The sequence below is a fragment of the Sciurus vulgaris genome (genome assembly GCF_902686455.1).
Source record: "Sciurus vulgaris genome assembly, chromosome: 3".
NCBI classification, from domain to species: domain Eukaryota; kingdom Metazoa; phylum Chordata; class Mammalia; order Rodentia; family Sciuridae; genus Sciurus; species Sciurus vulgaris.
The window spans coordinates 129,861,793-129,889,129 of record NC_136463.1 but is presented as its reverse complement, the minus strand read 5'-3'; the positions used below and the strand labels follow the sequence as shown (position 1 = coordinate 129,889,129).

The 27,337-nt window shown below is 32.7% G+C and overlaps 1 protein-coding gene across 3 annotated transcripts in view; it reads right to left on the bottom strand.

The window, feature by feature from the left end:
• The window catches only part of MTX2 (metaxin 2), a 56,304-nt gene that overhangs the window by 23,531 nt on the left and 5,436 nt on the right, over positions 1–27,337 (bottom strand). For all 3 annotated transcript variants that reach the window (XM_079131244.1, XM_079131242.1, XM_079131243.1), the window contains exons 2-3: positions 7,356–7,403; positions 6,326–6,372 (exon numbers count right to left, since the gene is read on the bottom strand). In XM_079131244.1, coding sequence (XP_078987370.1) covers positions 6,326–6,372; positions 7,356–7,403 — 95 coding nt within the window. The remainder of the gene's footprint in view (positions 1–6,325; positions 6,373–7,355; positions 7,404–27,337) is intronic.

Genomic DNA, 27,337 nt, shown 5'->3' with positions numbered 1-27,337 from the left:
ATGGCATAATGTAATTCTTGTAGAATGTTGAAAGAGTAGATTCACTAAACGCACAGAAGAGGTTTGAAGATAAATGAAGATGCTATTCATTCAAGGGTAATTTCATCTTAGAACTATATGAAAGATGTTTCACTCACACAGGGTAGTGTATGGCCTCAAATTTAAGTGTATTTTCAGCTCAAATATAATGCTGCTAGATCGATTATGTTCATACTATAATAATGAAGAATTCTAGGCTTTTTCTGAACAATTGTATTTTTTTTCATCTTACCACTATGTCTTTATTATTCTGTTTAACAGCAACCAATTTTAAAATTCTGCTTGTTATTTACCTTTTTAAAAAGTATACAGCTGACATTTTAATTAGTAATCTTTCAGAATTTTTGCTAAGTTAAATAAATATTTATATTAACAGACTATTACTCTGTGTAACTATTTTGCATTATTTCACTAATTAGTAAAATGACAACTCAACCACCTGTTTCTATTTTGAATAGAAAATACTTCATTTCCTCAAATTCTACAAGACAAGTTTAAATGTTTTACATATACCATATTGTTAATGTATGGAGGGACTAATATTAATGCTAAGATTTTTTTAAAAAATGTTTTAGTTGTAGAAGGACATATTACCTTTATTTTATTTATTCATTTTTATGTGGTGCTGAAGACTGAACCCAATGCCTCACGCATGCCAGGCAAGGGCTTCACTGAGCCACAACCCTAGCTTCTGAGAATTATTTTAACCTACTAAATTCTGATTTCAATTTAAGTTCAGTTATTTTTTATAAACACATTTTATATATTATACCATGCCAATTGCTAGAAGCATAACCACCAAAATGCTTTAATACTTCTGGTATAAAAACAATAATATAAAATGAGACAATTAGAAGATTTTAAATTCAGTGATAGAAGTCTCCATTTTGCTCATTTTAGAATACTAAAAAGATTTTTAAAGTACCCTGTTTAAAAAATGTTCACCAAATTCTTTTTCCTCTTAGTTTCCCTTTCCTCCTCCCAACTCTCAAACACTGATGCCTCATTTTATAGTTAGAGCATGAATAAAAATTTTAAAAAAACTAAAATTTCACAGTTTATGAAATTTTAAGGAAGTTCTATTGATATTTTAAATATTTTCAACAAAATACTACTCTATTAAATCTCTATTATAATATATCCATTGTATCATCCTACCTGTATTTATGTCAGGTTTAAACTGACGCTTTAAATTACATATAATCCTAAACAACTTTTTTTAAAGGAAAATTGTACACAACCAAATTGAAAACTCAAAATCCTTTCCTCTAAAATTTGCAGGTAGGCTGTCTACTGTGACCATCTGAATGACAATGACAAGTTGACAGCAGCTGTACTTTCATACTCAGTTATTTCTCCAATATAACAACTGCAGGCCAAAGGAGAGATGCTCCTTCTCTGCTCATCCCAAACACTACATTAGGATATTACCATTTAACCACTAATTAATATGTCCACCTAAAAAGCACCACTTGCTAAAAGGGAAAAGCAAGGGTCAGCTAAATATTTATCAGCAGACCTGACATGTAAGTGTTATAGTCCAGCATTAATGGGGCCTTCAAAAATGCTGACTTTTCAAAAAGTTAAAAATGATATAACACTTTGAACACCAAGTAAGGATTTTTTTTCCCCCTGGTGTCATCTTTCATTTTTAGAGATGGAATATTTATTCAAAAAGGGTAAGGAAAAATAAAAATACTAAATATAACTCCCTTTAATCTGAGCTTAAATGTTATTTTTGAAGTAAAAAGTAATATTTTTCATGCAGCATTCTAGTAATGATCATTAGTTTGAGACTGTCTAAAAACTACAAATTTTTTAATCTAAATTAAGCCAATCAAAAAGAAAAAGGTTTTGATTGGTTTCATATATTATATAATATTCTTTTTCAAACTTATTAGAAAGTAACATTTTATTAAAGATGTTCACAAAATATGTACATAACTCTTTAAAGTAAAAATAGGTACTAATTCATTCAACATCATCTTACATTTCTACAGCTTTCACTTCTTTCTAAAGAATTTCTCCTTTATTACCCAACATAAACTTCAAAATAACATAATACAGATAAGACTGCTTTTATCTCATTTCAAAAATACAAAAACTGAGACATGTTATCTTTTATATCTTAATAAAAACTATAAAATTTAAGACATATTTGTTAGGAAATGGCAAAAATAATGTGATTAAATGTTCACTTATTATTGGGTAAAAATCCAAAGATCTTCATCACTGCACTAGACTAACATTCAGCAAAGTGTTCTGCATGTGTGCTGTCAACTCAAGACTCCCTAAATTTGTATTCTACCTCTGCCAGTACAGCCCACGTAACTTTGGGCTAATCATTTCACCTCTCCACCTTACCTTCCTAATGTGTGGGAACACTGGAATAATAAAAGCACCTAACTCATAGAGTGACTGTGGGAGAGGATTATCATGGTACTTACCTTATATACCACCTACTTCATACAGTTGTTGTAAGGATTAAATAAATTAATAAGAATTAGGTGCTCAGCATAGTAACAAGCATATGTAGCATTCACCAATGCTGTTGTTTTCTGTTTAACTCCACAATTTGTGGGCTCTATGGTCTTGGGCAGAGCACCTCTGAGTTTTAGTTTATACATCTTTAAAATGAAATTAAGAATGTTACTCCACAGTAGGATTCTGGTAAGAATTGGATGCAATACTCTACATTAATGATCTCAGTAGACCATGTTTTATAATAAAAGCAATTAGTAAATATTAACTTTAAATAACAAATCTTATTCAATATTATTAAAATAACATGGTACTTGAATTAAAGCATTCGATATTAACATTTTTTAGGTATGGCATAACATTCCTCTTACTGAAATTAATTATGTGTACTTCTGACAAAAAATTAAGAGAAAAGAAAATAATGACCCACATTCTTGTGTATTTACAATATACCAGGCATTTTTCTAAGTGTTTTACACATTGCATATTTAATCCTCACAGCCCAATGGAACAGCATCTATTATATCTCTATTTTACAGATTAGAAAACCTGAAATAAAGAGTCCTATTTCAGGTCTGCTGTATTTGGAAAAAGACCAATTGCCTATATTTCATTTGTGGAATCTGCTATAAAAGCATATACCAACTTCAAAAAATTCTTAAAAAAATTTTTTTGCAGAAAACTTTACAAAGTTCACATGCATTTGCTCTTTACACCTGCACTCTTTAGTACAAGAGCCATCAGCTACATGTGGCTATTGAACACTTGCAATGTGGCTAGGACACACATATTCCATCAGATTTTTAACTTTATATGAAAAAGTATAAAATATAAATTTTGGATTAATGATAATATTATTTTGATGAAATGAGTTAAGTAAAATATATTATTAAAATTAACCTTGCCTGTTTCTTTTACTTTATTAAATGGGGCTATTTAAAAATTTTTTAAAATTTTCTGTTGAGAGTAGTAAATTATTATCAAAGTTGTTTTTCCAGTCAATATAAGTTTCAAAGTCAAATTATAGAATGAAAAACTTCTTGTTCCTTCTTGTGTGTATGTGTGCACATATATAGTATCACACACACGTGCACAGAGCTCATAGGAATATACTATATTAATATTTCATTATATTCAGCATACTAGGTGATACAACCATATAAACATTTCAGATAAAACCAATACTTTGTAGATGAGGAAGGAAAGAAAATCTAAGGGAAATAGTCACAGGGGAAAATTTTTTTTCTTTTAAACTGAAAACATAAGGTTCCTTTAGCCAAAAAAGAGCTAACCACTTAGCTTCAGGGACATAATGAATACCAAGTATATGAAGTAAACAAAATTTAAATTCCCTGATGTCTTAATTGGCAGACTATTAAAGTATCTGTTTGATATTTGGTATCTTATAGAAAATATCCAGTTTATGGATACCTGTCACACTGTGTTGATACATCAAGCAAGGCCTTTAAATGATTCTTCTAAATGGATGTTGATCCACTATATTGAAGAAAATTACTCTATAGCGTTTACATCAGATATGTGAAAAAGTCACATTTATAGTCATGGCTACTATCAGCTGTCAAGTCAAAGAATATTGAAGAAAACCAAGAATTTTTAATATATGCTGGTTAATTTATCATCTAAGTGACATATGTAGGATAAAAAAAATGTAATGGTTAAGCAGAAGTCTGCATTTTAAAAGATCCTTTTTCTGGTTTTGTTTTTAATTACAACTGATTAGAGAAACTACAGTGAGAAAGCAAATTAATAGAAACTATAAAAATAGAATTGATGAAGTACACACTAGATGTCTTTTTTCCTTCCTTCCTTGGAATACTTAAAATGTTGATTTTTTTAAAGTGATAACATACTTATATCTGCTTTGTACTAGAAACTGGCTAAAACATTTATTCTAGGGTTCCTCAACCTTGACATTATTTACATCTGAGGTTGTGCATTGCAGGATGGTTAGCCGCAACCCTCATGTCTCCCCAGTAGATGACAGTTTTAACAACTAAAAATGTCTAAACACTGTCACATGTCTTTGTGGGGGGGGGGGGGGGGTAAAAAATCTCCCCAGTTGAGAAGCATTATTAGTCTATTCCTACCTAAAATGTCTTCCTTTTGGTGAAAATTACTTCAGTATTTCCTAAATTACTATTAGTTTTAGGGCTCTTCATAAAGATCCCCCGAGAGCTTGAGAAGGGAGATCATAAACCTATGAAACCACATGTAGAATAACCTGGTCATATTTTTATTTCTATGTGTACAATATAATGTTTTCTGGGAAAATGTTCTATAACTTCTGTCAAATCTTGAAAGAGTTACCCCGCAAAATGGAAATTAAAAAAGGATTAAGAATCAGTGCTTCAACTAAAATATCCACTTCCCTAAAATTTTTCAAAAATACAAACATTGAAAAATACTATTTTACACAAATCAAATAATTATTTGTGCTGTCACTTATCAGGCAAGAGTGCTTTCACCACACTTAAAAACCATTCACACAACAAACATTTACTGAGTACAGGCAACTGTTGCTAACACATGAGAGTTCAACTTAAAATTCCATCTAACAACAACAAAAGGGTGGGGTAATAAGCAGCAATATAAAATCCATAAATATGCATATAGTTGAGAATTTGTTTATCAAAAGTTAACATAAAGAAATAAAAACTAGTTATAATACTAGTATCTAAAGACAAAGGTAAATGAACATAATGTATATTTCCAGTAAAAAAAAAAAAAAAACAAATCAAAAAGAAACAAAGATAAAGATACTCATAGTAATACTGTCCAGCCACATTTCTTTCCAACTTTCCCTTCCTTCCCTGCTTTATAAAGATGTACTGAATGCCATACTGTTATATTGTCAAACTGAATGACACTGTTATTAAGCCTAGAGGATATGAAGTTGAATAAAAAATACAAATGAGATAACCTAAAATTAAATGCTTAGCATTATGTCTAGAACACAAGAAAAGCTTGACAGTTACTTTCCTACCCTTTTTTTCTGTCCTCAAGGAGGCTCGGTCTCACTTCCAATAAATGTCACCTCTTAGATTTCCGCTGAATTATCTTTTAGGTGTCACACAATAAAATCCTCTTTGTGATTCAAACTACATAAACTAAGTAGATAAGTGTGTAAAATGTTTTTATAACTATAATCTACACAGCAATTCTTCTTATTAAGTAAATAATCTCCCAAGTATTCTATTCTTCCTATAGTATAAAGTTTACAGGGCCACTAATCTTTTTTGGATTACACAGCTGTGATTATACAACCTAAAGAGCAACTGCATTCAATAAGTGGTTTGGGATAATAAACACACTTGTAATCAATAAGTATATAAGGAGCAGCTAGAAAAGAACACGTGTGCTTTAAGATTACCAAACAGATTAAGGCCAGAATGAGTGCAAAGAGCAGAATGATGCTTAAAATATGTAGTAAATAAATCTTTACGAATATGTTAGAAAATAATTCTGAGTTCCTAAATGAAACTCTTTCCCCAAATAGTCAATACCATCATATCTAACCCAAAGCAAAACAACTGCTTAAGACACAGAATGTTACTAAGAGTTTTTTTGTTTAAAAGAATAAGTAATTAAGACTTCTATTTTATATATGAACAATTAACTGATTAATATTACATAATAAAATGACACCTCACAGAAAAGCAATGATATATTGATAAGAGTAAATCACACAGAAAAATTTCAAGTATTTAATACTAGATTTTCTGGAGGGGAAAAAATAATTGCAACTTCAAATTATATAAATAAAATATGTATTATTTATATTTACCTGCACAGCAAGAGAAGCTGCATTGTCAGAAAGCAAAATTTGCTCTCCTGTGGAAAGACAATGAAAGATCTCATTCAAAATTAACTGCTAAACAAGCAAAGAATACCTACAATATTCTTATTTTTAAGATCTATTCCTATTTTAAAAAGAAAAGATATAGCCTACACTAAAGTGATTATGAAGTTCTCTATCAAAGTTGTATAATCACAATTTTTATTATTATACCGTGCACATAATAATAAAATAGAACTATTTCCTCTGAACTATATGATCACTTATCTCATTTTTATCAGCAATATGTAATTAAAATAGCTCCTTTAAGAATAAATTCATTTCTAAGTATTCAAGAAATATTCCCCTTCTTTTCATTAAAATTAAGTAAAATAGTTATCTATTCAAATCTCTCTAGTTAAAAGTAAAAGCATTCACAATCATATAAAACCAGCTTGCAGTTAATATTGCACAGTGTGTCTAGGTCTGTCACACAAAAGAAAGATGACAAGTTCGCTGCAATAAAAATTCCATGCTTAGAAGACTAGGGCTGCTGCCTATTAGTCTTCATTACTTTGCAGTCTTCTGACAACTGTAGCAGGCTGCTGAGCCCCAAATGGGGTCCATAATGTGATCTGATGATATATGAAGAGCTGCTAAAGGGAGCCTGAACCATTCTAGCCTATACATTTTAACAGTTCCTTTTTACTGAGAGCCCACTTTACCACAGGACTTCAAAAAACTGCTGTCTCAGCTATTGGTGCAGTAAATCTGCCAACTGCTCCTGCAACCACATCATTTTACATTGCCTAGAGCAGCCAATATAATGAGTCAATAATAAACCAAGAACCTTATAGGCCATGAATAGTTGGTTTACACTGGCAGATACAAGTTTAGGTAAAACCTACTAGACAAATTGTACAAGGGAATCCCTCTTTTATGTTTCATGTTCTCCTTGCAGTGAATTATATTAGTGAGAATTTTTTTGTAATAAATATATTTGGATACAAATCACTCTTAATTGTGAATAAGAACCTACCTTTCAGTTGCTGATATAATGTAGCATTTTCTGGCCAAGGTTCTGTAGCTGCAGAAACAAAGCAATGGTAATTAGACACATAGGGCAAAAAAATAACAACAATCTACCAAATTATTAGGTATGTACATTGGTCTATAGCATTTAAAGTCAATTGTTAAGTAAGTCTACCTTATATACAGCACCTAATCACAATATCTTAGAGTCTATGGTACCTGTTTAAGTAGGTGAGACTGTTTTAAATTCATGTTTGCTTATTATTTGGTGATAACTTGTTTTTTTATGGGGAGAAATGAATAGACATCATGCCCAACCAAAAAGGAATTTGAATAATTAATTCCTTTACCCTCCTTTGAACAATTACACCTAAAATGTTGCTCAAACATATAAAAAGATACTGATGTCTGACCCACAACAAAAAAAGATAGTGAAACAATATTTATGATAATTTACAAAGTGAATTTTCAAACAATACTATATGAATCAAATACATCTTTATCAGGTTGTCTATTTCTTCTTTTAAGCTGGTAGTATTTAAAAATACAAAGGAACCCTCTTTTTTTTTTTTTAACAATACCAAAATTTAATGAAAAACAAAAGTTAGTTATTCAAAAGAAATCAATGAAATTGGTAAATCTAGAAATATTAACAAAGATAAGAAGGGGTGAAAATACTCCATTTGCAAAGGAACCCTCTTTTATCTAGAACATTACATTGCTTTGCTTCTACCACCACTACCCCACAAAAACAATTAAAGCAGAGTTGTGTGATGAAGCAGGAAGCACCTACAATGTGAAATAAAGCCAATAAAGCTAATTTTAGGTCTGAAGTAAAGCTGGACCTTGACCCTTAGTCTTTCATTTAGAGAAGACTCCAAGATTCCAGCTACAAAGAAAATATCAGTAACCTACCAGTGCTTAGGAAAAGCACTGGACTTGAATTTTGTCTCATCAACTGCACTCTAGAAGCAGTGATTCCACTGATAGAATATACAAGATTATTATACAAGGACATCATTTGCTGAACTTGTAAAAAGCCATAAAACAGCAAAATAACCAATTCTAATAGAGCAACTACATTTGTCCTCAGCAAGAAAGTAAATTAAATATATGTAACTTGATAATAATGGATATCTTTCTTATTATGCTTATACTAATCCAATCTGTGGCATAGCAACAAATGATTTTTCATATATAATTATGGCTGATTTTTTAAAAGAAATTTGTAAAGCATTTTTTTCTTAATATTGTTCACTGAAGAGGAGGTAGGAGAGAAATCCTTTAATTTGCTTTCATTATGTATAAGAATGAAAAGAAAAGCAGTAATATTATTAAAATACTCAAAATCTTACTTTTGGTTTGGTTTGAGCTGCACAAAATTAAGTTCGTACTTAACAATAATACCATGAAATCATCAAGCAAAAAAATGAACCATACATAGTTCTATATGCTATTACCTACACATTACACATATATGTAAAGGTTACTGGACATCAACACACACACCAAAGGCAGTGAAACTAAATATTAATTTTACTGTAAACATTTTAACAAAGTAAATTTGAATAAGAACCTAATTAACCTGTATAACACAGGTTTTAAAATAAAAGTCAGGGAAACAAAAACAAGCTGATATCAGCAAATTACTCAAAAGTAACCTTTTAGGATAAACTGTATGGTCAGCATACCTCCACCATTTACATTTCTACTAGAAACAAAACAATGAGGTTCATTCATTATAAGTTCCTAAATCCTCAAAGATTCAATTATATGCATTATATTAATCTTATTAAAACAATAAAGTATAGAAATTTATAAAAATTTCAAAGAATGAATATTAACACTAATTTCCTTGAGGGAATACATGTGTCCTATGTATCTGTGTAAGGCACAGTATACCTGCTTTGCATATAGTTGGTGTTCATTAATTGTATGTGGAAAGAAAGAAAAAGGAATATTTGATTAAAGCTACCATTTCATTTCCTAAACATTTTGACTATTCAAAGTTTTATGAAGTTTAATTTTATCATCTATGTTGTTAATGCGGTTTTCTTTAAATACTCTGGTAATTTTAACTTTTGTTTATCCATTTTGTGTCTATGTAAGGATGGATCACAAATTTTCAAAACAATGTAATAAGATACACTTAGCGTGGTAAATATAATCTAAGTGTTCTTTGATAAATAAGAAGCTACTCCAGTACTTTGTAACAGAAGCTCTCATATGAACAGCAAAAAAAAAAAAAAAGTTAATTCATCATCACTCCCATGAATTCTTCAAATCTAATCCAACAACAGATATCAAAGTAACAGAAATTTTGCAACATGATTGCAAATCAAACTAAAGATGTTGCCTACAAATACCAAAAACTGTTTTTAAGAGCCTAAAGCTGGAAAATAGGGTAAAGGGGGTAAATGTTTTGCTTGATCCAAGATATAAACTATGTTTTCACTCATAAATTACTGAAAATAGATTTTCAGAAAGCAACCCCACCAAAAAATTTGATGTTTTCTTTATAAATAGAACCTATCATTTTAAAAGAGAAGGCAAGAAGACTGACAAAAAACCTATATAATCATGTTACTTTACTAGTTAGGAATTCTAGAGTATCATGGGATCACAGATAATAAATGATAGTGTATGAAGAAAATGGCCAGCTGCCCATCTCACCCATAAGCAGCTCAGAATATACAACATCACTGATTTTTAGAACACTGCCTATGTGTACAACTTAAATAATTACATCTAAAGCATGACATGGGAAAAGAAATAGCTAGTATGTTATTTTGTAAGAGTGCCAAAAGTGAAAATCCCTAGTTGAGTGGCCTGGCAATGGATCTGCAAATCACCTATGAAGGTATCATTCTAGAAAATAAACTTCTGTCTCAGAAGCATGAATCATAACATTTTTATCCACACGAAACAAAATACAAGGCCTACTCTTGGTTGGGTAAATACTAATGAAAGTCTTTTATTTGAATACCTATTAGCAACAGCTGAAGTCCCAAAATACACTTCTTCCCCCCCTTCCTCTCTTTCCCAAGGTTAAAACACGTAAAATACCCCCAACCCCTTGCCTTCAGCATATATTAAAGGGAGATTCAAACTTTTAATAGTTTTTAATAGTTTCTGACAACAGCCATTTAAAATATCTGTAGCATTTAAAAAGAAAAGTCATTTTCAAACAATAAAAGAAATTTTCAACCTTTTATTTTTTTTTCAGCTGACCTGAAATGTTTTAGACCCCAAACTACTTCAATAGTAAATAAAATTCAGGATCACCCTACCCTATCCATTTTCGACTCTCTACCAACCCAAAGAACTCCCTGATTGAATGCTGTTTCAAACACGACTTAGGGAAGACACGCCTTAGAACAATCACAGCAAGTCAGGCTGAAATTTCTGAAAAAGAGGTTGGTTAGAAATGAAGGTGAGGGAGAAAGTTGTCCAATACTATCAAGATCCGATTTACTGGTATTATTAGCACATTACAAGTAATTTTATGCTTAAGACACCACTGATAATTATATGTGGTTTTGGAATAAAGACCAAATCATTGAACATAGTCTATCAAGTTCTACTTGGCCTTGCACCCTTTCCTCTTCATCTCACAAATCCTCAACCCTCCACTCTACACTCAACCACACTGGCCTTCATCCAATTCTGAAAACACCCACAATCCTTCCCGTCCTGAGAGACTCATGTTATTTCCTTTGCCTAGAGCAATCTTCTCCTTGTTTCCTCACATCCGTCAGTTCAAACATCACTTCTTCAGGCCAGAGCCAGGTTCATGGACAAGTAACCTGTACAGTTTCACAGAAACTCAGCACTTTAAAACGGTCCATGCTTGGTAAAGTGTTTCTGCTGTCAGTCTAGACAGTCTTAGTAATTTTTTGGACAAGGGATCTCAAATTTTCATCTTGCACTGGGTCCTACAAAATTATGTAGGCTGGTCCCATGCCCAGAAGTTTTCACTGACCCCCTGAATGGTCCAAATACTTCCTTTACACACACACCACACACACACACACACACACACACACACACCACTTATCTCAGTCAACATTTTTATGAAATGAGTGATTGCTTTTCTCTGCCACCAGAAAATAAGCACTATGAATTCTGCCTTCATATCTGAAGTTTTACTTACCACATCATCCCTATAACCTAGAACACAACAGGTAATTAGTAAATACTGACTGAATAAATGTTCATTTTTATTATTATCACTATCATTATTGTTAATGCTCCCTACCATTTAGTCTGGGAATGCAGCAGGGAAGATAAGAAAAATATTCTGCAAGGCAAAACATAAAAATCAAAATAAACTTTCCCCAGACAAGTTTAATACTACAACCAACAATACAAACAGCTGCCTAAAAACAGTTGGAACTTAAGGTTTCAATTTCTTTTTTTTAACTTCCAATTTTCTTTTTTGATCTAATTTTTTAATACTCAGGAATTAGCAATCATATGATTTCTAAATGTATTTGGGCCTGCATGCTCAAATACTTTATTAATAGGGACATGAAATTTTTAAAAATGGTGAACCTTAAGTTAAGAGTCATAGGATAAAGAAAGGAGGACACTGGGATGGTTTGTCAAGTTTAGAGCCTTAACTATTAGGCTTAGGAGTGGTCGAACAATAATATCTAATGAAAACTATATATTTGATACAAAACACCAAATAGAAAATTTCAGTTTTAGGGTTAGAAATAAATTACTAATTTATAGATAATTTCTTCCTATACTTCAAAGGATTGTCTTGCATACTATAGGGTACACATATGCAGCACCAATTTGGAGAATACTGGTCTAATTTAAATAACTTATTTGAGCATGAACTAGACATTATATACTCTCGAAAAAGAAAAATCCTCCTCTCTCCTGGTAAAATTTATCTTTGTTGACCAAGGGAAAAAAACGGGGGAAAGGAATATACAAGACTTACTGAGGAGACTCAGGGGTAGAGTGCTTGCCTAGCATGTTTGAGGCACTGGGTTCAATCCTCAGCACCATATAAAATAAATAAATAAAGGTATTGTGGTCCATCTACAACTAAAATAAAAACAAAAAAATTAGTGAGAAGATCCACCACAGACCTACCATTCCTACAGAAAGATCCTTTTATCCAATCAGAGTATATCAAATTTCATGTGCACATTTAATATTTCCTCAACTTTGTGATTTTGCTCAAATTATTCCCTCTGGAATACTCCTTTACAACCACATACACAAAACCCTACACCTTTTTAAGACCAAGTTTAAATGCCACTTCCATCAAGAAGGTTTTATAATGAATCTAATTTTCTCTTGTATCTATACTAGTCCATAGCAGTTTATACTTGTCTTATGGCCATATATTATTTTCTACTCTATCATATTGTTATGTTGACTTCTTATCTCTTTTTCTAGGAGTGTAAATTCCTAGAATGTGAAAATTTCTATAGTCCTGAAGTTATTTATTAAATCTTGCTTCTCAATTGCTCCAAAATTGAAGATGGCATTTTAAGTTATATGCCAAAATGTGAAATCTAAATTAATCAACTTTAAATGTTTTATCTAATTATCATGGGCTAATATCATTATTGCAAAAATTCCAAATTAAAATAGCCTACCTTTCAGAAATTAATTCATCTCTGATACAGAAAACTACCAATACTTTCCATGTCAAAGCAGTAACTTACTCTAAGCTATTCTCAGTGACTTATATTAATTCACTCTTTAAATCAGAGTTACTATTCTAATAGTATTCACTAGCAAAACATGCATTCAATTTTTATCATTTCCACAAAGAATACCTCAAAATAAATATCGGAGCACCTTAAAACCTTAAGTACAAATCCAATTGTTATTAAAAATCCAGTTAGTCCTTGACCTGCTTTCTAATTTTGCCTACACCTATGCCCTGATTATTTTACATTTAGTGTCTTCTTTACCAGATGCAAAAGAGATAACCTCTTTAGGTTTCAGTCTTTAGGGAGATAAAGAGTTCTTTTAACCAAGAAAGTAATTCTTAAACCTTTCAAAGAAACTTTGTATATTCTTTTAAGTATTTATGTTAAGGAAACAAAGTAAAATTTAAAAGGGGACATATACTCTTTGACTTTTGAAAAGTTGTAAGACAAAATAAATAATGCGTAATTAGAAATGCATGCATGGTAAAGCAACACTCACAACCCAGATACATATATTTCTCATTCCTTTTTTCCCACATGAAAATATCTGCTGTATTTGAATAGTATACAGAAAAAGATTATCTTTCTAAAGGTTAGGCAGATTCCCCAACACTAGCAATTACAAAACTGACTCTTATTTACAAATGTTCTTTTTATATGATGGTTTAAGTAATCTACAAGTAAGTACGAGTTACTTTTATTACAAAAAGAAGTTTAAATGTATGCTACTACAAATACAAAGCAGTAAAGAGGATATACTGATTGCAGGAAATACTGTCTCATTCCTTTTAACTCTCTTTAGGCCTATTTTACAACTTCATCAACCAATAATAACACAAACATATGTTTTGTATTACTATTTTAAAACTTCATCAACCAATAATAACACAAACATATGTTTTTTTATTACTATATATTATAATTTTTAGTGAAATGACTGCTAGTTAATGAATTTATATATGTTTACCCACCAGCATCTCTGAAAGACTATATATTACTTGCAATATACTCTTCTGTATCCAGTTAGATGATGAGTCATTCTGGTAGCAGATGATCTATCCCACTCAACTATTGGGTCATAGTATGAAAGTGCTATGACCTAATATACAAGTCTAGATTCAAAGTCTATTTCTTGATGATCTAATCTAAGAAGACAAGAGAAGGGCCACGAAAAGAGGTGCCCTCTGTTGTTGCCTTCTTCTTTTTTTTTTTTAAGTTCTGCATTTTTAATGTACAACATGACTCCTCTGGCATATGAATGTAGGTGAAGACATAATTTGTAGAATAATAGGCACTAATATTACACGCTGCTTCAGTTCTGTCATTTTTCCAATCCATCAAATTGATTAATGCTATAATAACTCTACACAAACCTATCATTTGTGCACTAATGAAGTCAAACTCAGTTTATCCTTAGGCAACTAGATTTAAAAGCCTCATAGATTGTCATCTCTTCAAGCCCTAGCAAGACTATTTAGACAGTGTTATATTAAAAAGAATAAGAAACATGCGGACCTATCTTCCAATTTAGATGGCTTTTTGCCCAAAGGTGTAAATGCAAATACTACTAATATAACAAAAATGCTCAAAGAGCATTTGGCAGCTCTTAAACATGAACAAGTTAACTGCAAGACACACAAGAAGGAAATAAATTTGCTAACTTGACACAGATACTATACTGATGAGCTCAATGATATCAAACATAGACAATAACTCTAAAACCCACCAAGTTTTAGGCAATTATAATATTAAGACCCATTTAAATAAATTTTTTAAGATGTTAGGCTTTAAATATGATACAGGACCATCAAAACTGGAATTTAGGAACTATGTATTAGATTCATAATTTAACCTGCAATCTACAGTAGAAATCAAAGTAGCATTGTGTTCCAGATACTAATAATCATGAAATGATTAAATAATAATGCCAAAGCTACTGTTTCATAGGGGATGTTTAAAAATATTAAACAGGATGCTTAAGAAAAAGTGACTTTTCCCACAAAAGGAGTTCATCATCATTCTCCAGTCACCTTGACAGAGGTCATCAGTTTGTCATAAAGTGGCTCATGATGGAGAATGGAGAAGTACAGTGTCACACTGTCATTTCCATAAACCTTACCAAACAGGCAGGTAGTCATGCAGCACAGTGATCAGACAATTTAATGTAGTGCAATTAAGTGTAGATTCAAAGATAAAAAACTACATTAGGTTAAAACAGGTGAGGGCGGGTCCCTCAAGCAAGAAGGGTGACATTCTAAGACAATCTGGAGAAGCATAATCCAAAAGGATTCCTAACTCTGAAAGAAGATTCTTCTGGAAGAAGATTCAGATCAGATCTATTCCCTTGGCTACATGTTATTCTAAGTCCTTAAGAAGAAGAAATTTGTTGGCTGACATCAGAGTCCACTGCAGAACCATTATGGCTTGTTGTACATAAATACATATAGTATATTATACATGGCTCTCATTTCAGAAAATAAATTTAGCCAGTCTCAAATCAATTTTATCACTCATTCAATATATAGTCACTGCATGTCATGTGCCACACACCATTCTAAGTGCTAAAGATATAATTTATTTTAAAAAAATTGCCCTTAAGGAACTTATAATTAGAGACCTATCTCCACGTTACCTTTATAATCTCTCAACTTAAAAACTCAACAGTACTGTAGTCTGCCTCATTACAACAAAAAATATTCTCAGCATACCTATAAGAAGGCTTGTTTGGATTACACATTACATAAGAACAAAGAAAAATATATCCACAGAGCACAATCTCCAAAATATCCAAAAGAAATGTCACTTTACTGGCAAGTAACTCAAATTAATATTCCCTCAAATCACTCATCCAATTATCTCCAACCACCCATTCATTTAGAAAAAAATAATAAAACAAAAGGTTAGAATGATCCAAAGCAAGTCACATGAATGAATGATACAGCAGAATTAATAACCAGGACAGATAGGTCCAAATACCCCACCCCTCTGAAAGCAGAAGACACAAAGCCAAACAAACTGAACATGCAAAAAAACTAGTACAGGGCAGAACTTCCCCTTCACAACCCAAGCTAGAGGCCAAATAAAACTAGATAAGAATAAAGATCAATTTCCTTATGATCAAATACTTCCTAGACTTCTATATAGGCAGGGCATGATGACAACAAAAGGACACAGGATTCCTCAAGACTCATTACAGTTTATTCAAAGAATATAAAAAGAACTTATACCCAATGATAAAAAGACAACGTAACCCATATTTGAAAACTGGGCAGAGAATATGAATAGATATTTCTTTGAAGAAGATGCATGAATGCTAATAAGCACAGGAAAGATATTCAACATTATTTATTAGGGAAATGCAAATCAAAACCACAATGACATACCACTTTGCACCCATTAGGAGGAGCAGAATCAACCACACAGACAATAGCAAATGTTTAGAGGATGTGGAGAAAGCTGAACTCAGAGTCTCCTGAGTTTTGGGTTTGGTGGGAATATATGACTTATTAAGTTCCTCAGGTGGTTCTTATACAGTGAGAACTGAAAACTGTTGGAATATGATTTCAATTGCTTTAATTGTAGTAATGATGACCCAAGAGTTTGTTAGTTTGTATGTTCACTGATCCTGGAGCCAGACTACTTAAATTTAAATCCTTTCATTCATTAGCACTGACTCGTCAAATTACTTGTGTCTCAGTTTTCTCATTGTAAAATAGAGATGATGACAATAATAATAGGGTCTACATTATGAAGTTGTTTGTTATAGTTCTTATGTATCCAGCACTTCAGTATATATAAATGCAGAAGTTCTGTTTATCTCAGCTTATTGTGGTATATTTGCATACCCTTCAGTGTATTATTTCATGATTTTTTAATGGTTTATTTACAATTGTTATCTGTTTTCCACATTTAATTTTAGATTTCCATCACCTCCACAAGAAATTCCTTGGCCATTTATAATAACCCAGCTCCACCCCCCATTTCCATTTTTAGCCTGAGTCAACTAGTAATCACCTTTCTGTTTCTATAAATTTTGCCTATTTTGGATATGTTCATATAAATTAAATCATACTATATATGTGTATATGTACTTTTTTTGTCACTGGCTATTTTATGGGCATAATGTTTTTGAAGTTTTTCAAGTTGCAGCATGTATCATTGTCGTAGCATGTTCATTTTTGTAGCATGGAGCTGCTTGGTGAAATAGTATTCCATTGTATGGATATCATGTTTTGTATATCTATTCAGCAGTGACTGACGTTTTGGTTGCTTCCACTTTTTGGCTATTGTGTACTAACAGTGTTGTAAACTATGTATGTGTTTGTGTGGATATGCTTTCATTTTTCCTGAATAATAGTTATGAGTGGAATTGTTTGAGTTATATAATAATTCTGTTTAACATTTTGAAAACTTTTTATGGTCCAAACAGCAATATCTGACACTGTAGACATCAGGACAGAGAATGATACTGTAGCAATCATTCCCAGTAAATTCAATACAGATAGTCTGTGAACCGCATAGGTGGCGGGGTGGGGGGACTGTCCAAGAGACACAGATAGCACTTGAAATAAGATTTAAGTTCTTTTCACTTCTTTCATTCATTTGGTTAAAAGAAGAAAGTGTAGATTAATGTGTAGATAAATTTTATTCAAAAGGTTTCTGACTTTTATTTGTGGATGTGGTTTAAAGGTATGCTTTAAGAAAACTTCAAAAACATGATGTTAGTTTGTAGTCTTCAAGATTAAGCTTTTAAGATTAATGAACTGTACCTACAAAGATTTTAGAACCAAAGTGGCTAAATGACAGTTTTTTATATTACATATAATCAATAAGCAAAGTAAAAATAATAAGTGTAAGACTTGAACATGAGCCATCTAAACCTATTTAAGTGAAAGTAGAGATCAATTTCCAAACGGTATTCCAGGATCAATTTAATAATATTGACAAACTTCTGGAGGTTAACAGGATCAGGAAAACAAATTCATAGTATCAATAAGACAATAATTCAGGCCAGAGCCAAATTTAAAGTCTTCCATTCTTTTTTAGAAAGTATGAATATCATGTTCTCAAATGGTTATGTTTAGACTTTATTTCAGCATAAAAAGGTCCTAAATTGGTCAGTAGAGTGGTACACACCTGTAATCTCGGGGATCTGGGAGGCTGAGGCAGGAGGATCACAAGTGTAAGGACAGCCTGAGCAACTAATCGAAATCCTGTCTCAAAATAAAAAAATTTAAAAAATGCCTGCAGATGTAGCTCATCAACTGATTATCATCAGTTAAAAGGTAAGAACCTTGAAGCTAGGTCTTAAAATCTGAATTCTCTTTTTTAAAATAAAATCTGAAATTCAAAAAAGTAATTGTTCAGACACCATTTCTGAGCTCTCTCAGAAGTCGAAAATAGTATGAAATCAATAGCAGAACTACACAAAAACAGCTGGTTAGGATTTAAAGTACAATATGGTCAAAAAAAGACATTTAAAAAACCAGACCCACACATCTACAACAATCTTAACCTTCAAGGTGATAAAGTTCTGTGGTTCTCTGAATTTAATCCTAGAGAATGGAAAACAGATATCCCTCAAATTAAGTAGTTCTCCCCACTAATCAAAATTAAATACAATAATTGTACCAACAGCCCTTGTTTCATTAAGTATCTACTATGAGCTCAGTGTTCTAAGTACTTTACATACATACTTGTTATCTAATCTCAAGCTAGGTAACAAAAAACTTATTCCTCTTCCCTCACTCCTTAGGCTAGTATGAAAGAAATGATCCCCTATAGAGGATATGACCTGTCATTTATGATCTGACTTGTTATTTGTTCCTTCATAAATACATAAATGGTGGTAGAAAATTCTCAAAGATTCACCCTAAAAATTTCAAAGGCATTTAACCGAACAAACAGGTTATTAAATGTCCAAGATATACTGTGACTATAATGAAATAGACAAAGATGAATGTCAAACTGTCATCATGCTCTATGAGATAATTTTGTTGAGTGGGTGAAGTACAAGAAAAGGAGAAGGGAAGAAAGGGTAACAACCACTTACAACACAAATCGGTAAATACAGGTAGTACAGGGGAAAATTGAGGTCTTTGAAGACACACATGATTCTCCTACATCATCTGAATGACTTTGGCAAAGTTACTTAAACTCTTCTTGCCTCAATAACCTCACTATAAAGGGAGGAAATATTTTCTAAGGTTATTGAAAGAATAAAATTAGATTAACTATGTAAGTGCCCTATACAGTCTCCAGCTCACAGAATGTATTCAATCAATAGTCATTAACATAAACAATAGACCAGCAATGTGTATAAAGCCCTATAGGGGGCTTGAAGAAATAACTACATCTGCCTGAGGAAGACAGGAATGCAATCCTAAGAGGAGATGAAATCCGAATTGGGTCCAAAAAAATAATTGGAAGAATTAGAGACAGGAGGTAAGGGGTGGGAACAAGAGTTGAGATGTTTTCCAAAATCCTAACACTCCTAATTTAATTCTAGAAATTAAATGCTCAGCAGAGGTTCCTGAATTAATTCTCTAGATATTTCTACAAAATATACCACTTTATACTGAAATTACCTATTTTGATAGATATAGCCTACACAAGAATCTAAGTTCATCAAAGCAAGAATTGTGACACTCATTTTTGTAGCCCCAACATCTGGCCAACTAACTATCACAAATAAGGTATTCAATACATATATTTTCTAGGAAATATAAGCAGGTCTTCTCTCTCTAAAGCCTGAAACAATCTTAACCTTGAAAAAATTTGCTATAACTCTGAAAATAAAAACACTGAAACAAATTAAGAAATGATAATATCTTAACAACTAAATTCAACAGTATAAACTCAAGAATTTACTTTCTTCATCTATGGAGTGTTTGAAAAATAAACCTGCCTTAGTGCCCCCCTCAACCTTTCCATATAATAATCCTTTGATGAGCTAGAGATGTAACTCAATCATAGAGCACATGCCTAGCATGCGTAAGACCCTGGGATCAATCCTCAGCACAATAACAGAAAGAAAAAAGAAAAAAAGAGGGAGGGAGGGGGAGACTTTGGTGAGAACAAAAGTGAATTACGTGCATGCACGCATGTTGGGGCAGGGGTACCATGTAAGGCAGGCCTCTTTAGTTTTAGAGAGTTTCAAGATAATTGATTTTAATAGGCAATACTACTCATATACAATACTCCATTCATTCTCAATTCCCATCCACCCCCACCCCATTTTAGAACCTCTATTTTGTCATGAATAAGACTAATCAGCCCCCATCTCTAAATAAAGCAGTAGTTTAGCTGAGTCCTCTATACCAGTAAATTACTGCCTTGCTTACTATAGCAGATTATATTTCTTAAAAATGGCCACAGCATATCTCTGGTCCTATAAGCCCTTATAGAACCTTACCACTTCCACATCAAGAGATGAAATCTAATTCTCCTCCCCTTGAATCTGAATAGGCTTGTAACTGCTGTCACCAACGAACGATATGATGGAAGTAATGCTGCAATGACTTCCAAGGCTAGGTCATAAAATACGAAGGCAGCTTCTACCTTTCTAGCTTGGACACTTGCCTTTACAGAACTGAATCATCACATAAAAAGTCTGACTATTCTGAGGCCATCAAGCTATGAGGAAGCAGAAACCAGATAAAGAGAGAAGATTGTATAGGCATTCTAGATTACAGCCTCAGTTTAAGTCCTAACCAAAATCAACAGTCAGACATGAAAGTGAAGATGCTCCCAGATGTGTCCAGTCCACCGATCACTTCACTTCTTTGGGTCTTCCAGATGAGAACTCAGACATCCTAAGGTAGAGGTAAACCTTTTCCTGTGTCTTATCTGAATTACTGACCTACAAGATTCATGAATATAATAAAATGGCTGTTCTGCACCCTTAAGTTTGGGGTGGTTTGTTAAATTGCAGTGGCAAATTAACAGTTAAGAGTTTTGATAGTTACTGTTAGTCACATGTTTATCACTAAAGATAAAATTAAATGCTGATTCATCTAAAGCCACAGAAGTTCCTGTTCACCTAAATCAGTTACCAAACTCTTGACCACATGATGTTTATAAATTCCATTTTGCTGCTTTAGACATGATTTTGACATTTCCACTTTCCCTCCAGTTTCATATTACAAATTCATTATCTTTAAACATGTATTTCTAACTTCCTACCCAAATCACTAAAACTCCTTGGCTTCTAGTCTTCAGAATTTGGTACTCAGTGACTATAATGCCTTACTTATATCATTAAAACTGGTCTGAATGGCAGTTGCCCTATTACTCAGGGAGTAAGGAAAAAAAATTTAATAAAAAATATGATTTAGTGATTATCTTAACTCAAATCTTACATCTTTTCATAAAAAGCAGACCAATAAGGCCAATTACCTATGATATAAAGATAATCCAAAACAGTAAATAAAACATAAATATGTCTTTAATTTATATTCCCCAATTTTTAAAACATATCTCCCTTTTTAAATGTTTTTTAATACTAAAATGATTTTATATTCTCCAAACAGTCACCAAATAACAACTGTATGGGAAAATCAGTATACAAATATATGGCAAGAAGAAATCTCTTTGGGGTGTATAATGGTTAATTTTAGTTGTCAACTTGACCAGATCAAGGAATATTGAGAACTGGTAAAGCATTATTTCTGGGTGTACCTGTGAGGGTGTTTCCAGAGAAGACTGGTGTTTGAGGCTAAAGACTGAGTAAGAAGGATCTGCCTTCAATGTGGGCAGTCACCATTCAATCAGTTGGAGGGTCAGATAAAATAAAAAGACAGAGGACAGAGTTAGGTCCCCTCTTCCCATCTCTACCACCTGCATTGCCCCTCTTTCCTTGGAGCTGGGTCCTCTTTCCTTCATCTTCAGACTGAAGGTTAAAACATGGGCTACCCTGGTTCTGAGGCCTTGAGACTGAGTCATACTATCAGCACCCCAAGGTCTATAGCTTGCAGCCTACTGTAGACATCTGAACCTCTAAAATCACATCAGTCAATTGCCCTAATACATCTCTCTGGAAAACCCTTACTAATAAAGAGAGAAAACAGCCAAGAACTCAGGTAGCTGAGACAGGAGGATCACAAGTTCAAGTCCGGCCTCAGTAACTCAGCAAGGTCCTAAGCAACTTAGCAAGACCCTGCATTGAAATTAAAAGGGCTAGGGATGTAGTTCAGTGGTAAAGCACTCCTGGGTTTAATCCCCAGTGCCAAAAGAGAGAGAAAATACATAAAGAATAATTCAGAGCTCACCTGAAGAAGAAAGATCAATTACCAGTTAATCTAATGTAACTAGTTCTCATCACTAGCCAAATAAGAATCTTAAATTGATGAATAGTAATGGTAAAATAATAATGATAACAATATCTAAAGAAAACACAGCAACTTTTACTTTTGTTGTTTCTTACTGACATTCTTTTTTAAATTCATAAAATAAACAAGTTAGAAATATTATTTATAATTCACAAGGCCAAAACACTTTCTGATAAAGACTAATGATCAGAAACAAAGGAGGTTAACAAAAGTTCTGCTAATTAGTTTACAGAAACAAATACTTAGGTAATCATGTCCTCTTCATGTTATACAAATGACACAACTTATTTGTGTAAAGTTCTAGTCAGTGCTCTAAGTCGACCACGTAAAGAAAATAATACATGAGGGGAAATTCCATTGTATCTAAGAATATTGTATCCACTAGGATAAACATAAACACCAAAAGTCTTATTTTTAAATCCAAAATTTCTTTTGACATACAAAATTTCTTAGGATAAAAATATACAATCAGCACAAAAACACCGCTAAGTGAACAAGCACAATGAAATGCATTTTATGTTTTCTATTTTGCTAACTCGGTCACAGTAAATGGGAATTGTCATGACAAAATGATTGCTTTTATGAAAAGAACCTTCTTTATTACTAACCAATCAAATTTTGTTTTTATTACTGATGTAAAAAAGTTCAAACCCATGATTCATTTAGAGCATACAAAAATAAGAAAAGTGTTCAAGAACAGTGTAGAAGATCATTTACAAAGCAATAAAAAATTAAAGTATGCATTTCTTTTACTGGCAAGGCAAACGATTCTCTTCTACATATAAATGTCTATAGTTAAATTGCTGAATATTATAAATTCTGTCTTTAAACAAAAATGACTGCCTGGATTTTCAAGATCTCATCTCTATTTGCTATCTTCAGTCTATCTGATAACTAACTGCTGATCAAGATATTTTTAAATGTCTGAAAAATGTTAAGTAGTTTGACGATATTTTCTTTCAATTTTCATTCAAATATGCAAGACTTGAACTAACATAAATAACTCAAAGGTATACATAAAAGTAGAAGTGACAAATTTTACAGGTCACCCATCACCAAAATCTTTTAAGTTTAAATCTAAAATTCATGAACTTGTGGTATATAGCTCAGTGGTAGAGCACTTGCCTAGCATGTATGACACCCTGAATTTGAGCCCCAGCACCACAGGGGGAAAAAAAAAGAAGAAGAAGAAAGAACTAAACACACACACACACACACACACACACACACACACACAAAACCAGAACAAATATTTGTCCAAATTTCAAAAGGTTAGTAAATTACAGTGTAACTTAACTGATAGGTTTCAAATACAGCAAGGCTAGCGGGGCACAATGGCGCATGCCTGTAATCCTAGTGACTTGATGCTAAGGCAGGACAGTCCCAAGTTCAAGGCCAGCCTAGGCAACTTAGTGAGAACCTATTTCAAAATAAAAACAAAAAGAGGGTGTGGTATATAGCTCAGTTGTGGAGTACCCCTGGATTCAATCCCTAGTACTGTAAAAATAGATTAATAAATCTCTAGATAGATAGATAGATAGATAGATAGATAGATAGATAGATAGACAGACAGACAATCATTTGCAAGGTACTGGTGAAGTACTAATTCAGAAAAGATGATATAGGAAAAAATAAAAATAAGAATACTCTGAATATTTCCTGCTATACAAAATGGTAATGGAATACCAGACACTCGAAAGTAACATCCTCAAAAGACTCCTTTACTATAAGGTAAAAGGCTTTGGGGCAATAATAGAAATAATAGGAAGTTTCATGTACTAAGTATTTATTATGTATCACCTTATACGAGGTGATTAATATACATCATAAGATATAGTATCCTCCTTATACAAATGAAGACTAGAAAGGACTACCCAATATCATACAACAAGAAGCAAAGCTGAACTTAGAACTGTTTCCTCCAAAGACTTTGTTCCCTAACCTTTATACTCTAGTATCTAACTGAATCTCACTTTTCTTAACTATAAAAGAATAACACCTATCTAACAAGATTAAATTGCTAATATTAGCAATCATGAAAATAAATCTTTTAGCACTGTAGCTTTAAAAAAAAAGGACGGTTACTCTTATTAGTAACCAGCTATGTCTAATTAACAGGCCTCCAGTACAACTCATGCCGAGATTCAATTTTATAATGAAGATAAATATGGCTAAAGCACATCAAATATAAAATCATGAAATAAATATCCTATAGTAATTTATTACCCAAGGATAAATTACTAAGATCAACTTTAGTAACCATAATAACTGTCGATGTTTCATGTTATTGAAATAAATTGTTTCCTGTTTACAAATAACTTTTAAAAGCTTTACAGAAATTGCATCTATACACAAGAAGATGGAGGCAAAACCAAGAAGAAAAAAATGATAGGAAAGAGCTAAAAATAATATTCATGAACATTAGGTACTTCCTATATGCCAGACACAATGCCTAGCATTTAAGATATTTCTTCATCTTATCTTTAAAAAAATATATATATACTATTATCTTTACCATTTTACAAGAGAAAACTAAGGCTTAAAAAGGCAGGTCCTTTGCCCAAGGTCATAGAGGAAGTAAATGAATAAGAACCCAGATCTGACTTTCACTCTGTGATCCACCAGGATCACAAAAAGTGAAAGAAATCCCAGGCATAGGGGCACACACCTTTAATCCCAGCAGCTCAGGAGGCTGAGACAGGATGATCACCAAGTTCAAGGCCAGCTTCAGCAACTTAGTGATGCCCTAAGCAAACTAGTGAGATTCTCTCTCAGAATAAAAAATAAAAACGGTTCAGTAGTTAAGCACCCCTTGTGTTCAATCCCCAGGACAAAAAAAGGGGAGAAGGAAGTGATTGATATTGCAGGAGATTTTTCAGTATCTCTCTCTCTTCTTTTGCGTATATCTGTTGGCCTTGTGAAATCCTAATACCTACAGCCATTCCTGGCACAGGATGGGCAAGTCAGGTCTGTCAACCACAATACTCCACCCTTTTGGATAGTGACTGCTCCAGAAGTGGTCATGAAATCCGAATGGTGTTACTCAATCCTCCCCTAGGACATATTCATACCCAACTAACTGTAAAAAGAAAAAAAAAAAACCAAAAAGACAAAAACTTATTTACTGGAAAAGCTTGCCACTTAGAAAAACAAATCAGGTGAAAGTGAAAATACACAGGTTGTTCAGAAAAAAAATTTAAGACAATTCAATATCCATTTTTGTTCTCTTTTTAAAATTCTAAATTCAGCCTATCATCAAGAGAGTCAAACTATTCATTCAAAATCATAATTTACCATTCCTTTCCATTCTGCAAAGCTAAAAGAACAATTCAAATTCTTCCACTTTAAGAAATTTATCCCAAAAAACTACTGGATATGAGGTAGGAGTTTAGGGATGTCAAGACGGTAGAAGCAATGTAGAAGAAAAATGCCTCCAGATTATAGGACAAAGAGATGAGTCATCATGTCCCTATTTATGATATAATTCCATTACCATGGTAACTCCTACCATAAATGACTTATCACCATAGTTACTTCCACCACAAGTTCTGTATTCTAATTAGGCAAAACCAATGGGAGCAAATAGTACAAGGTTTTCAATCAGGTTTGTGGGAAGGGAATGAGACACAGGACAAGACTCACTGAGATGGGTTCCTTGAGTCACTCTCCCTGGGGTGGCTCCCTTCTACTTTATGGAGGGAACTTTCATTTTCAATAAATCTACGCTGCCTGTTACCTCCATGTGTCTTGCTCAATTCTACGTTCAGGATGCCAAGAACCTGGACCCCATGTGGATACACCATACATACACTGCTATGATATAGTTGCAAAAATATGTATATACATGTGCTGTTTACAACAGAGAAAAACCATATGCACAGGTAATGGCTTTGGCACACATCAAGCTGAGTAGACTGGCTATATTTGCCAAAATTCCCTTTCCAATAAGTCTCTAGTTAAGATAGCCACAAGGAATATTTTACAGCAGGTGTCAGGAAGATAAGAGGAGACAGCCATTTTGTAGCACATAAACTCTTTCTCCCACTTAATCTAACACAAATGTAGATGCTGTTATAAAGGAATTTTGTTGACATAATTAAAGGTCCTAATTAATTGACTTTGTTCGAAAGGAAGATTATGCTGAGTGACCTGATTTATCCACTATAAGCCTTTAAAATAGGGCCATCTTGACTTCCTCCCTTATGTACTTTGAACTTACTTGGCTAGCTGTACAATAATAGCATGACCCAATATCTTGTGTATGAATGAAGGAGTATGGGGCAGTAGAGATGGAGAACCTACTGCTTCTGCTTCTCAGGTTGAATTAACTAATATAACACATTAAAATCCCACATTAATATGATCTCATTAAGTAAATTACAGTTCCATCACTACAATTAAATACTATATAACCATTCAAATATGATGTATAATTCCATTCACAGACATGAAAAAAAGATCCCAATATGTTATATGACAAATAGGTAAATAGGTTACAAAAAAGGTATTCACATTATATATTATCCATGTCAGTGTATTTTTAATTGAGGAATGATACAGCTTTGTTCACCAAAGTTTTTTAAAGTCTTAATCTAAGAGGTAGGGCTATATATAGCTCAGCGTTATGACACTTGCCTAATGTACACAAGGCCCTGAATTCAATCCCTAGTACTGAAAAAAAAAAAGGCTTAATATTAATATTTTCAAGGGGAAAAAAACTATAAATCTTTCTTCTTTGAGAGGGGGAAAAATGTTACTTATACATTCAAATGGTGTCCAGAATCTTAAGAAACAGGAATTGCTCTAAATAAAGAGGACATTTTGGACAAAGAACAATATGTGCTAAGGTTGGACACTACAAACAGTTTAGAAGGTTAGAGTTCAAGGAAAGGAATGACAAGAGATGAAGCTAGAGAGATAGACCAGGACTTAGTAATGGAGACTCTTATATGCCACTTCATTCTACTGACCCTGTGAAA